The 14,544-nt window shown below is 36.5% G+C and overlaps 1 protein-coding gene across 2 annotated transcripts in view; it reads right to left on the bottom strand.

Annotated features, from left to right (window-relative positions):
* Positions 1 to 1,333: 1,333 nt before the first annotated feature.
* The window catches only part of LOC126370949 (furin-like protease 1), a 246,508-nt gene continuing 233,297 nt past the window's right edge, over positions 1,334 to 14,544 (bottom strand). Inside the window, exons 12-16 of one of the 2 annotated variants that reach the window (XM_050016091.1) lie at positions 13,680 to 13,801; positions 12,596 to 13,060; positions 11,848 to 12,065; positions 8,565 to 8,670; positions 1,334 to 3,693 (exon numbers count right to left, since the gene is read on the bottom strand). In XM_050016091.1, coding sequence (XP_049872048.1) covers positions 3,068 to 3,693; positions 8,565 to 8,670; positions 11,848 to 12,065; positions 12,596 to 13,060; positions 13,680 to 13,801 — 1,537 coding nt within the window. In that variant the 3' untranslated portion in view covers positions 1,334 to 3,067. The remainder of the gene's footprint in view (positions 3,694 to 8,564; positions 8,671 to 11,847; positions 12,066 to 12,595; positions 13,061 to 13,679; positions 13,802 to 14,544) is intronic. The other variant, XM_050016092.1, reaches the window with a different exon arrangement.

The following is a 14,544-nucleotide window of genomic DNA, read 5'->3' as shown; positions in this document are numbered from 1 at the left end:
ATCATGAAGCGATTAATCTAAAAAAGGAGTATTGCAATTTAGATCCCTGGGGGAGGCCTATGCCCAGCAGTGGGCGTCGTACGGCTGATGATGATGAAGTGCGCACTATCGACCAATGTAAAGTAGCAATAATATTGATTTATTAGATTGTTTCCTAATATTTAAAAATATATACTGCTTGAATTGTTTGTTGAATCGAAAACATCGTGAGGAAACCCACATTCCCGAGAAATGCATCGGAGTTGTGACGTTACCTGTATTAGGCTGTTTTCCCCTCGCAGGTTAGACGGTCAGACAGGCAGTTTTCTGTAAAAAACCGGACCTGTCAAATTTTCACGTCAGGTAAGCGGACCCTGTGAAAAACAGCTTCAATGTGATGTTTATAACCGAAATGTTTTTTCACTAACACAGTTGGCTCGACCATTATAGACGGCGAAACGGCTGTCCACCTATCACGTAGGTCTAACATAAAGCTCAGGTGAAGTGTGGGTAATTAATTCATTTTGTGATGGATCTGCCTCTGACTACCACAATTTGTGAATACAAACGTGAGATTATGTAAAACATAACAACAAATATTAGGTAGGTATTTCACCACGCTGCTTTACTGACCCAAATCAAAAGGAAGAGTTCGTTTCCTAAATCGACCCGACCGGAAATCGAACCCGACACCTCCGGTTTGGTGATCAAGGTGTGAGTAGCTATTATATCACAGACATTGGACACAGGACGTTTTAGTTATAATACTTAGGTGCATAACTGTCTGATCTTTGTTCTGTTTTGTGATAACTATTTTTTTTTTTGTTATTTTATTTTACTGTTTATTTTTTAGTGATTCTACGCATTGGGTGCCTCATGACGGGTACAGGCGTCGTGGTAGACCTCGAAGAAGATGGCGTGACGACTTGGACGCAAATGGAAAGAGGAAGGGGAGGCCTTTGCCCAGCAGTGGGATCTTGTAGGCTAGATTAGATTAGATTCTACAAACTTTCGTATTAGTTTTTGTCACTTTTAAATGGGTTGATATTTAACAATAAAATATTATTAATGTAAATAGTAAGTAACTAGTCAGTTGCATATTGAAAGATTATAAAGGGACAATATTCATTTGAATGAATGATATCATAATCAAATAAGTATTACATTCATTAGAAATATCAAGAAAATCGGATCACGCCCAAAAAATTACTCTCTGATAGGTTTTGCTACCAGTAACTGAAACCTAGTTAAGTTTAGTTTCGTATGATCTTGTGAGAGTTGTAAAGTACTTCTAAATACTTACCCACATAAAGCATCTACAAAATACAAAGCAAGGCAAATAAAATACGCAAAGGAAAATAGGAACTGATTTATTTACATACGAAATTTGCGTTACAATATTTACATAAAAAATCAGCTCAGCGACATAAAAACGAAATGGCAACTTGAGCAACTATCCTTAAGAGTAAAGGTCACCCCACATCGATACAGTTTCAGCATCGGCCATCGGCTCGCCTTAAAACATTCAAAAGAAGTCATACGCTTCACAATAAATCAAACTTACCTACATGGAACGGATACTGCCGAGGATAAAAACTAGAAGCTGAAGGCGGCAGCACTGTTTAGTGTTCCTAAATTCTGACAGTTCCACATAAAATTAAAAAAAAAATGTGGAGCAACGTGGAGTGTATTCCGTCTGAAGAAAAGCCATCAGTTGGAAAAGGAAATTTTGATTGAAAAGAAAATATTATTTTCTAAATTTTCTTCTTTCCGATATTTAGGGAATAAAAATATTACTCGGACTTGAACCCGTAGCTCTTGTTCAGCCGGGTCGAGCGTGTTAACCATAACACTACCGGGTCCTCCTCCTGTCCACGCAAAATTCTTTTGATCTATGTGTCGTTATTAAGCCGACGCCGACGCCGTCTATCGTGAATATTGAGTACTACAACATTACATAGACATAATATTATTTAAGCTTGACTAGAGCTACGGGTTCAGGTCCCGACCGGTGTAAAAATATACCCAAAAGATTATGTTTGTTTACTCAAATAGTATGGGGACAGTTAACATTTAAGAACATTCAACAGTAGCGACACCTTATGGATGAAATAGGCAGTTTTTTTTCTCAAAATTCCATGTTCAAATACTTTATTCCGAGTATTTCTGAGGCGAGGCGATACCGCTGAGGCGTTTGATGTGCGATGCGTAACGTAAAGTAAAAAAATGTAAAAATAATATAAAAAAGTTCTGAGTCATAAAATAAAGAAGCTACAGAAAAAAGTTGCTGAGGCTCAAGAATTTCATTAGTATTAAAGGAAAATGAGCATCCGAGTAGAATTTACAGCGATTCTATCAAGGCAATTTTGGAGGCGTTCTTAAAGTATAAATTACAATTTCTCCCTGTATAAGGTGACCCTGCTTTAGGGAGCTACGAAGGGCGGCGATATATTTATATCACTCTCTTAATAACCAGAGGGGACCCCTATCCTATTATCCCTTACACGGAAGCTAAAATTACTGACATTTCTGCCATAAATGCATCTAAAAATTATGTACCTTGCAAGCGTTTCCTTTTGTTAGAAATAGTATGTAACTTAATAAAAATATTTCAAAATAGCAATAAGTATTGAAATAGAAAAGTAATTTAAAATCACAAGAGTTGTAGCTCTTTGGATGAATCTAATATTATGCTTAGTTTTGTACAATCTTACTAAAACTTACTAACTATTTTTGACAGTCAATTTTTAGGCCATCTGACACAGCCATATCGCCTGTTGAGGCTAAATCCAAATATGAAAGACATTGAATATATATTTTTAATACAAAAACACGTAGAAAAACGTCCAAAATTGTGACATACATTGAAATATCACAAAAGGATTGTTTGGACACTTTATAAAATCACGACATAAAACGCCATGTCACACTACAAATTTTGACACAATATTTTACATGAAGCTCGTATATTTAGTTGTAAATGTCAAATAATAGGTGTTGTGACACGGCATATTGTTCAACATTTCTAATCACTAACGCGTATTTGCTCGCTTAGTTTGTAATATTCTTGATGGAATGTCAATAGTCGCTATAAATTCAAATCGTCTTCAGATTCGCTCTCACTGGAATCTTTCAAAGCCTTATTAATCTCATCTTGAACCTCTAAAGCGCTCTGCTTTCTATCATCACTTGCCAACGTTTGATACGCCACGTTTATGTTAGAATCGTAATGAGCACCACTACACCATCTGAGAACCCACGCGATGAACATGTACAAGACAATAAAGCTGACGGCAAACAGAAGAATGGAAAGACCTATGTTTACTCTGTAATGCCAATTAGCGTTGTTTATTTGGGGCATTACTGTTTTGGGGTAGCAGTAGAGTTTAGATTCGACGTCGGTTTGGTTGAAGAGTTCGGCGTCGTCTAAACATGAGAGACATTGTCTGTTGTGAGGCCCCGAGCAGGTGGCGCATGTGTAGTGACACGGGAGACAGATCAAAGGAGATTTGCTTTGTGCTAAAGGTTCCATGTCCGCTGCCTCCAGAGCGGAGGGAGAGTCCTGTCTCTTCGCGGCTCCGCTAGATCCTTGAGCGTAATACGTGAGGTTGCGTCGTCTGGAGCTCCTCTCAGTAAGAGCCTCGCTGGCGTAAGTACTGTCCGGACAATGCTCGTAGCACCGACCGTCGTACAAGTGCAAACCCTTCGCGCACTCTAATGGAAGAAAGAACAAAGATATTTTAATTACATAAACAAACAAGAGACAGCCGCCACCACCCAGCACCTCCATCCATGCAGCTTCATCCAGCAGCCAGCGGTCCAATACAGGCTCAGCGTCCATACGCGATGACTCGTTGCAGAATAAAGGAAACGAGGAAAGGTCAAGAATCTTGTCGCTGATCTCAAGTAACTTTGTTTTTAAATATGTTTCCGTTTACATCAAAGTGCGAAAATCTACTTTTGCAAATATAACGAGAAGTGCACAAGACATGATCAAACACAGTAGGACATGCACAAAGAGAAGTTCAAACAAAATTATTGAAATCAGGCAAATCAAATGACTTTTGAACTCGCGGTGTAATTTCAAAAAGGGAAAGTGATAGACTTCGTACCAGGAGTGAAACACAGGTTAGTAAAGAGCCTATATATCTGGTTATAGATACGCAAGCAAGTAAGAAGCGAAGCGAACATGCCACAAAGTGTACAAATATTTAAGACATTTTGTTTCAACAACAACCGTTATGCGACTAACTGCTATTTAATTATCGCAAGAAATACAGTACGATCAGTGACAAGACTCATTTTTTGTTCTAAATGAAAATCTGCGTCGATTTTGTAATAAAAGATTGTTTTTATTATTTTTCCGTTCACATAGTTTCAATATATACAAATTATGCGTCAACATTTACATTAATAAATACATTTCATTGGGTTGCTACTTAACGCCGATGTCGAACAATTTTACATTTATACAACAAAACTGTTATAAAAATGAGCTTCTTAACGATTTCTTTATCGACTGACAGTTAAGAGATAACTCGCCTCCGGTTGCTAAGGGAATATTACTGAAGACTACGTATTTGTATTTTACATTAGAGAATCAAGCCAGCTTATCTGTCAGTCGATGAGAAACCATGTTCGTTCAGTCGTTTTCGTCAATTTACATGTGAGCAAATTTGTACAAGTCTCCAAATTTATTTATATACCATTACATAGCTACCTATTTACAGTTTTATTTCATATAGCCTACACTAGATGGATTGGCAATCTCCGCTATCATCACAACCAGAATATGCAATAATCTTCTTTATGTCAGTTACGTAACACATAAACTACAGTACCCATTTCCTACAATCCATTCGTCGGTAGTCGACTCAGAATGTTGTCAAAAATGTACGTTCGTTTTAAAGTCAACTGTAAAACAGACTCATAATCCAAGTGAACAATGTAAGGGCAAAAACAAATTAAAACTGAGTATTTTACTGTACATTTAGAGTCGTGCTATCGAGAATAAATTGTAATTGGCAATATCATGGAACTTATTGTAAAAGATATGTATGTCAGTATTAATATTAATAAATTACTACGTCATGGCGAATTTTTCAAGGTATATTTGCTACATAAACGTACGTATTTAAGAAACTATCTCACAAAGAAACTGACGAAAAAATAAGGGATGTATGAAAAATGTCGCCAAAACGCTACAAAGGTGCGAACCCAAGTTTGAAGTAGATTAAAATAAATTTATACTATCTAAATATATTAATAAATAAATGGTGTCGGTTCTTAAATTTATTTTAACTGCTGCCTGTCATTTTATAATCAAAGTTAAATAAAATATTTTAAACACAAGAAATATACATCTCCTAAACGGAAAATTTTAAAGGACTTCTTCGCATAAAATTATATTGTTTATAAATGTTTAAACCGATGATTAATAAATATCAGGTAATAGTTAAAATAAAGTATGTATCTCCGAATCGACATCATTATATTAGGAAGCCACACGGAAACTACATAAATGCGACAACATTTGGTATCATTTCAAAAGTAACTATAAATCACCTATTGACTGCAACTAACAAAAATAAAACCAGTGCATTATCTTTTGCAATATAACCGCAACATGGTATTTGAACTAATTGAATGTTTAGTAGTGACTCTAATTTAAGTACTAGCGGAGAGATAGGTACGATAAAATAGCTGCTTAACTTCTAATAATGTTACCACATACATGTCGACATTCCAAAAGCCCATAACTCACTCTCATTTAGACAATTTCACGATGCAAGTACGCAACAATGGACGTTATTTAATTTGAAATCGTAAAAATACAATTATTTTATATAATTGCACTTGTTCACTAGCTCTTTATAGTAAATGCCAATAAATAAGTGACTACGAAATGTTTGTTCACAAATTGCGATGTAATGAACGAATGAACGATATTGAACTTTAATCTCAATTTGACACTTAAGTCAATAAACAGGGTTAAGAGCAAAATAATTGGTGCTGAAGTAACAAATTACAGACAATGAGTATTTTGATTTAAATAACGGAAACTGCCTATATTCTAAAAAAATCATAGGCAGTATTCTTTACTAGACAATAAAGTAAAGATGGCGCTTGCAGTAAGTATATTTTATTATCTGTGGATTTCGTGACTAATGCTAATAAATACGTTTTAATAACTACGTCTATCGGGCAGTTTTGTAACCTATCAATACGTAAAAATAAGTTTGATAAATCTGATTATTGTAACGTTGCATTCAGACTGGTAGAAGTTTTGCATATGCAGAATTATACAGAATTTAGCAGTATTGCTATTGAGTAATTAACTTCCTGCATTAACATTGTTCATTGTCGATAACTTAGTTACAATCTGGATAGAGCGATTGTAAAGTGGGCTGTCTTTTTACTGCAAGGGCACACATCATTGCAGCTTTGTTGCAGTTTCGATGCAGATAGAGTTTAATATATCGTAGTCTTATAATTAAAACACATTCTTTAAAAATAAAACACATTCTGATGTTGTTTAAACCTCGATTTCTCTCAAAAACTTTAAATTCGGATGAAAATTGAGACCATATTTTTTGTCTGGCTTGAAACTAGCGTGTGCTAGTATTGCGAAGTTTTATTAACGAAAATGTTAGCACAGCCAAATGTTATTTTTCAAAATTTGAAATTTTTCAACGATATACGATTCACTGATTTGGAACTGCACTACGGTTGCTCAAACAATAGCTTGCATGAATACGTTAAGGGCATTGCATTTTGGCAGTTACCTTGCGGTCTAAATTTATATTTAAGTACTGTGTGCGTTTGTAAAGCTCTAAGACATTGTAGCCAATCGACAAAAGTTGATCAATTGTTGTTCTATACATACGATTACAAATTGTGTGCATGCATAACATTTAGCTCATTTACGATATTTCAGTGGTCATATTTCGATGGTCCTTAAAATTATTTTAAGTGTACGACCACCGTATTTTACATACTAACCAACGGCCGAATACGGTCAAATATTTAAGTGTAAATGACACATTGATTATCATATTTCTATTCCTAACACTGCTCGCTCATTGTTTTGTTGAGCTCACTGGACTTGTATTGACTTTTATCATCAGATACCATCAAACCTGAAATGGGGATTTTAAGATGGTTATATATAAGAGTTATTAATTTATCTTAAGTGCAGTTTTGAATAACACAGTTGGCTCGACCATTATAGACGGCGATAAGGCTCACAACCTATCACGTTGGTTTAACGGGAAGCTCGGTGAGGCGTGGGTACGTACTTCATCTTGCGATGGATAATGTACCTCTGGCTACGCTAATTGAGATATAGGCGTGAGGTTACGTTGTGCTGTGTCATAAATAAGAACACAAATGATGTGCTTCGTTATTAGCGATAATAACACGATATAGTTATGGAATGATATTTTTATTATCCTTGCCTCATTTTCGGAATTGCCAGAACTTCACCGATGTCTTGGATTCTTTTTTTTTTAATGTAATGCTCAGCCTAAACTCTTATAGGTAACCATCTTTAGAGTCCCCCATTACTCCTAATACAGTTATAAAATCTCCTACAATCCCCGCTTACCGACTTTGTTCTTTATATTATATCACATCAACATTTTGTAAACGTATGTTGACTGTTACATGTGAACTTTAGAGTACAAGTATCTGGTTACTTAAATACACAATGAAGTGTTATGTGTCTTCATTTACCTAGTATAGAGGTTTCAACGAATATTCAAAAGGAACCATTTAATTAAGTAACTTGTGATCTTATTCCGCCTCTATTACAAGATTTTTAAAATAAAATAAAGAATCGAGAAATTCAAAATGATTCCAAGTAAAATTAAATACAATTAAAGACTTCTCGATTGATTTTTCTGACGTTTTTTGAATTTCCCAATTTCGTAAATTAAGTAACTTTAATTAGACTTACTTAAAAACTTACAGAGTAATAAATATAGTTGCTTATATTCAATTTGCCTTTATATTGGAAAATACTCATTTCCCATTTGATTACCTTTTGATGGCTTTATAAAATAAATCCTAATTATCAACTAAGGACGTGCGAAAAATCGTATTCTTTTAGGTCGGTGTTTTATACACTATAGCTTGTCAATTATTCGCAAGAGGCGTTTCAAGAACATTATATATAGGTATATGAATGTAAATTAGGTATACTAAAAGTATTTAACAACACGTCTTCTCACACGCCCCAAATAAACCCCATTTGATAACATAAATATTAAAATAGCTACAATGAAACAGTACGAGTAAAAATAGGATATCGTTTTAACAGCTTGTACTTATTTAAACATACGTAACTCTGTAAAATTTAACTAAAATCACATTATGAGAGTACTAGGGCACCGTCACCTGAGTGGTATGTAAGCAGGGGGCCCTCGGGGGCCGTGACGTCATCGGTGCCCCGGTGGTGGGGGGTTGGGTTAATTGTTTAGCAGTTAGTGCACAGTCGCGCTTTAGTCGGCACGGCTTTCTGCGTTGCGTCGGTGTAGTGAGCAACGCTTCGGCCGCTGCGAGAATCACGAGCAAGAGGCACAAACCTAGGCACCGGTGCGGCGGCTGCGCCGCGTGAGTCGCGCACCCGCTGCCGTACGGCCGCCCTGCGCCCGCGCCACTCGTCTCTGCGCCCAGGCTCTCCTCGCGGATCTAAAACATTGTCACTTTATTAAAAGTATGTAACCGAAATTTGGAATCACAATTTAGGTAGACTGAATAATGCCTATTGATTGGAGATATTGTAGAGGATAGAATGGGAAATAATGTTACTAAGACCTAGATCAACTCGGGACTGATTATTGATGAGAGAAAACATGTAGTAGAAGTTAGTTAAGCATACAGTGTTAGTAAGCGTTATAATATTACCAAAATGTCGCTAGAATAAATCAGTAAATATTAGGAATGCCCGTAAAAGGGATCTTTTTCTCCCAAATACTATTCGGCAGTCCATGGCTTATTTAGTCATGTTTATAGAATCACTTTAGAGTACATTCGTTAAAGGTCTCAACTGTGGTTCGTTTTGGATTACCCTGGAAAAAGGAGAGTAAAAAATTAACTTCATCCTAAATCCGACTACCAGACAACAAACCTACATACATACATAAAATAACGCCTCACATCACACATCAATAAATTTCTATTCTATTCTATTCTATCACCAGCCCATTAACGTCCCCACTGCTGGGGCACGGGCCTTCCCTATGGATGGATAGGGAGATCGGGCCCTTAAACCACCACGCGAAAAAAATAACGCCTAATAAATAATAATTAATAGTATTAGTTAAAGCTTGTTTATAATTTCTCCTCGATTTTTAAAAACACCATGTGGGTGCTAGGGGATTTACTTTAAGAAACGCTAATTTATGTATTTTTAATGATAAACAAGTCAATAAGTACATAATTATATTCCAGAATTAGATACGTGTTCGAAGGATAATCCTTCGAATCAAGACAAAAAGCTTGTTTCTGTAAAAATACTTCGGTACAATATTATAATAGGATTTAACGATGTTTTTGCGTTTTTTTTTTAATGGAAAATTTGATTCTGGTATATTTTTATTTAATAAACGTTGAATCTTTGGTATTTTACAGCTACAAAACTAAATTATTTTCAGTACAGAATAAATATTTATAATACATAGCTTTACTTTTACTTATTAGTTCTATTGTCAAAGTTATCAATACGCTATAATATGCAGTACGTATTCTTAAATAATTTTTAAAATTAGGTAGTATACTACTTGCAACCAACTGTTACTTTTTACGTAATTAGTATTAGGTTTAGTAACGTTGACATATATACTTTCATACCATTTTGGCTATTCCTTCGTTTGTATCTTCAGTACAATCGAAATATCTAGCGAATAAAAATGTTCACTTAGTACAGTAAAATCATGTATCGAATAACAGGACATAATACGACGTGAGATGTCTTACATATTTAATGCTGCTTCAAGTTTGGAGTAAGGTCTTTAAACATTTTTGAGTCTAGATACTTAATATAAAAGTGTAGAAAAGTAGCTAGTAGTATATGTTACATCAGAGTGTAGGCTTGAATAGATGATTTGTAACAGTATGTGTCATAATGGTGCTGATTCCCGCATCTAATTTACTTTTAACCATCTAAATTTATTTTAAGTTACACCTGTAATTTTCTTATCCACTGAAAAGTAACGGGACAGGCATAAAATCGTCAATTTTAGGGAGAAATAACAACCCTCTAAAAATTTACATTGGCCAATAACTCTACAGAATGAAGCTGACAACACACGTCGAACGCTAAATACCTATTTGATTCGACCGGGTTATTCATTTATTCACTCATTCATTTTAAAATTAGCAGGTATCAGTCATCCTTCCCTTTCCTTTTGGGCGGATAAGAAAATGACAGGTATAACTTAAAATAAACATAACATAATAATAACTAGATGTCGCATACAGGAATGCCAACGAATGTTGCTTACCAATGTAGAAACTAAATTAAAAAATAATTAATCATGTACCTAATGGTACGGATTCAACCAACCACCAACTTAAATTTAATTTAGGTAATTTGATAGGACTAAAACTAGCCACATCTCTTTCTTGAACCTATTGTAAGTAAAGCACAGCATTAATTTAAGAACTGTCAAACTAAAATTAGGTCCATTAGTATCCGCCCGAATAGGCACCAATATCAACCGTGGAATCATTCGCATAAGATCTACTCATTTCGCTTCATAAATTCGGAAAATAAAATGCGATAGACGAAAAATATATTCCACAAGCTAGGCTGTCTACTTACATGAAAAGGGTCTATTATTTAGACAGATCATAAGTCCAGAGGCGTAAACCTGATATTTACCACAATTTAGACGTGTCAAGACTGAAGCCTTAGTATATTGCTCACGTAACAAGGTCAATTGTATGTAGATTGAATCGGTGAGGATTTTGGATGTGGGTGTAATATTTCATTGTCATTTTGGTAGACTATTTTTGTACACGTGGATGTATTTTCTAATCTATGGCAGTTTGTTCTTACTTCCTCATTATCATTCCGAATTAGCGGTTCTAATAAGTGGCTCGCTTAAATAATTAAATCAACGAATGTAACTTGCCCGTTGAAAAAAGGAGCGACATTCATAAAGTACTTTCCTCACGGTGATGTAAGACAAGAAGGAAAAAGCGAAAGATGTTCCTTTTTGTAAATTATGAATGTCACAGTAATAAAAATAAAACATTTCTATTTCTATTTCAGTATACAGGGTGTTAGTGACATCGTAACGAAAACTTTGAGGGATGATTCAGACCATGATTCTGAGTCGATATCAAGTGGATTTTTCCGTCGCAAAAATCATGTATTTTTTTTAGTTTTTTTAAATTATTTTCAATTCTATACTTTTGCGATGGAAAATTCCACTTGATATTAACTCAGAATAATCAACTGAATCATCCCTCTCAGTATTCGTTACGATGTCACTTACACCCCATACAAGTACATACAGTAGCCATACAAGTAGGTATGGGTGTTAGTGACACCGTAACGAATATTGAGGGGGATGATTCAGACCATGATTCTGAGTTGATATCAAGTGGAATTTCCTGTCAAAAAACATGATTTTTTTTTTTTGTTTTTTTTAATTATTTTCCTATCCATACTTTTGCGACGGAAAATTCCACTTGATATCAACTCAGAATCATGGTCTGAATCATCCCTCAAAGTTTTCGTTACGATGTCACTAACACCCTGTATGTAACTCGGTATAGGAGAAATTGGCGTTACTCGTTTTTCATATTCCACTTCGATCATAGATTAGCCGACTGTTATGAAAAACAGAAGGGTCTTACCGTGTGTGAATCATGCCAGACGAGGGCTAGGTCGTCGTCGATGGCGTTTTGTCTGACTTCTTCTATGGACTCGGGTTCGTTGCCTCGGCTCCAAGGGGGCACGCTGGCACTGGATACAACACTCGTCCCCAGAGAGTTTGTCTCCGGCGAGGCATCGTACTCCTGCGGTGGCGTTTCTGTACCGTAGAATATCAGCTCCCACTGCGTCAAAGGACCAGCTGCGCAAACAAATAACGATTTATGACGTCATTGAATTCAACTGCTGTTTGACAAATGTGTCTGTTGTTTGGATCGCAATAAGAACTAAATTGTAAAGTGTCAATGTTATTATTTATAGTGTGATGTGTATCTACCAAAATGTAAAGTGTAGATTATAAGGGTAGAATTATGTTGAGTTATGTCATATTATTATAGTAGCAGAAAAAAACACTTAAAGCTAAATCATAATTATAAAAATAAGAATACTAATACAACAACAATTCGAACGAAACCGAAAAAAATACTAAACTCAAACAGACTGCCTACGGTGTTAGGCAATTAACAAGTAAATAAACAAAACTCAAATCGGGCAAAACCTCGGAAATAAACTTCCGCTACGGAACTGAATTTGGACTACGAATACTGCATGCAAGAGCGGCGGCTCCGGAACAAAGGTAATTGACGTGCAGGCACAAACTAGGCGACCAAACGAAACGGTCTGGCAAAACGAATCGGACAGCATGCATCCATTCTGTAAGCCGGTAAGTACCGTTGGCTTGTAGTGGTGCGGGGTATATGCGCTGGATTTTCGGATACTGCTCGAACAGGCTGGACATCTTGCGGTCCCGCGCCTCCGCTAGCGGATCAGCCAAGTCCCCACGCAAGTTCAGGCTCAGATCCGGCGCCGGCGTCGTCGACGTCACCCTCACAGTGGAGCTCTCGAGTGGCGAGCGCGTCGCTGGCCGGCCCTGCTTCTTTTGTGAATTTCTATTCGGATTTTTCGAGTTCTTATTCTTTTTTCTCTTTACTAATCCGACTGTGTATGTAGGCACTATTGAAACAGCTTTCTCCCTGTTGTTCTTCCTTCTTGCTTGGACTACGACGGGTCTAGTGGCGTTGGTTGCTGTGTTTTTATTTCGTATGATGGGATTCCGGAACGGTATTGGATCGTTTTTAGCAGCAGGTGATGTCGTCCCGTACAATGTTAAAGACCAGTCTTGCAATGTTGCCCGACCTGACATTGGAATGGTTATACAAATGCAACAAGGTTTCTTATAAAGTTGTACACAATTTTATTCAAACAACAAGAATATCTCAATTTCAAATGGAACACTCGATACTGTCTACGCCGCGTTTCAATACACAGGATATTGTGATGTAGTTTATTTATTCACAATACAAATTATTTATTTTGTATCATACTCTGTGTAAAGGTAACATTAAATCTTAGTTTAATTTAAATCGATTGATATATCTTGTATAATAAATTACTTCAATCTGTTATGTAAAGTTTGATCAACACTTATGGTAGTTTGACGAATCTAAAATGGCTTTTCGCTGTAAATATTGACATTCAGTAAGTGTTGTGTTATGATCTAATGCTGGAAACGATTTACATTCTTGATTTACGGTCTTAAACTATGCACGTAAGACTATTCTTTTCACTTTTTCGACTTTTACACATACATGAGATAGCGCCTATTTCCCGTTGGGGTAGGTAGATCACGGAATTCTATGTACTACGATGATGACACACTTCGCTTCTTCCACTCTCATTAAAAACCTAATTAATGCTCGCCGTTCGACTTGTATTTCAATTAATGAATATAATTAATTTTATAAAACAAACTTACCCATATTGTATCGACCCTCGTTGGACACTTCCAATTGCCAGAGGCCAAGTGGTGACTCTCCCCACATGTGGACAGACATGAACGGCCAAGAGTTGAAGCCGGCTCGAGACGAATCATGAGCTCTGTCGAGAACAAAAATAATCTCAGTAAGTAATATGCAGATATTCAACTACCAGGCACGCTTAGGCGATTCTCACACGACACCGCGCCACCGCGCCGCGACAGACGCCATTGATGGTGAAGCGGTCGGCATTGTCGACGAAGCGGTCAGCATTGTCGGTGAAGCGGTCAGCATTGCGTCGCACCGCGCGGTGCATCGCTACAAAATCCACATCGTGTGAGAATCGCCTTAGGGAGTAAAAGTAAAATTCCAAGGTGCGTAGGGAGAATTTAAAATAATTCTTTCTTGATTTTCTGGTTGCCTGGAAGAAATTGCTGCTAAGCAATAAGGCCGCCAGATTGTACTGTATCTATCATCATCTGTGTTAATTTGTTTTGTATGTTGTGTGCAATAAAGTATATTTGATTTGATTTGACTTATGATGTTGCATGATGAACCATAAAATAAGGTAACAGGTCCACCCGATTGAAGGTACAACGAGTACGAAAGAACATGAATAATCATAATAATAAAGGCCTTGGTGGTTCAGTGGTTGAGGGTTCCGCTCACGATCGGAGTTTCTAGGTTCGAATCCCCGTGAGGATATATCACTAAAATCACTTTGTGATCCCTTAATTTGGTTAGGACATTACAGGCTGATCAGCCGATTGTCCGAAAGTAAGATGATCCGTGCTTCGGAAGGTGCGCTAAGCAGTTGGTCCTGGTTACTACTTACTTACTGATGTAAGTACGTAGTCTTTACAT

The sequence above is a fragment of the Pectinophora gossypiella genome, chromosome 11 (assembly GCF_024362695.1).
Source record: "Pectinophora gossypiella chromosome 11, ilPecGoss1.1, whole genome shotgun sequence".
In the NCBI taxonomy this organism is placed as follows: Eukaryota; Metazoa; Arthropoda; class Insecta; order Lepidoptera; family Gelechiidae; genus Pectinophora; species Pectinophora gossypiella.
The sequence above is the reverse complement of the archived record's forward strand: the minus strand, read 5'-3'. Positions and strand labels throughout refer to the sequence as shown.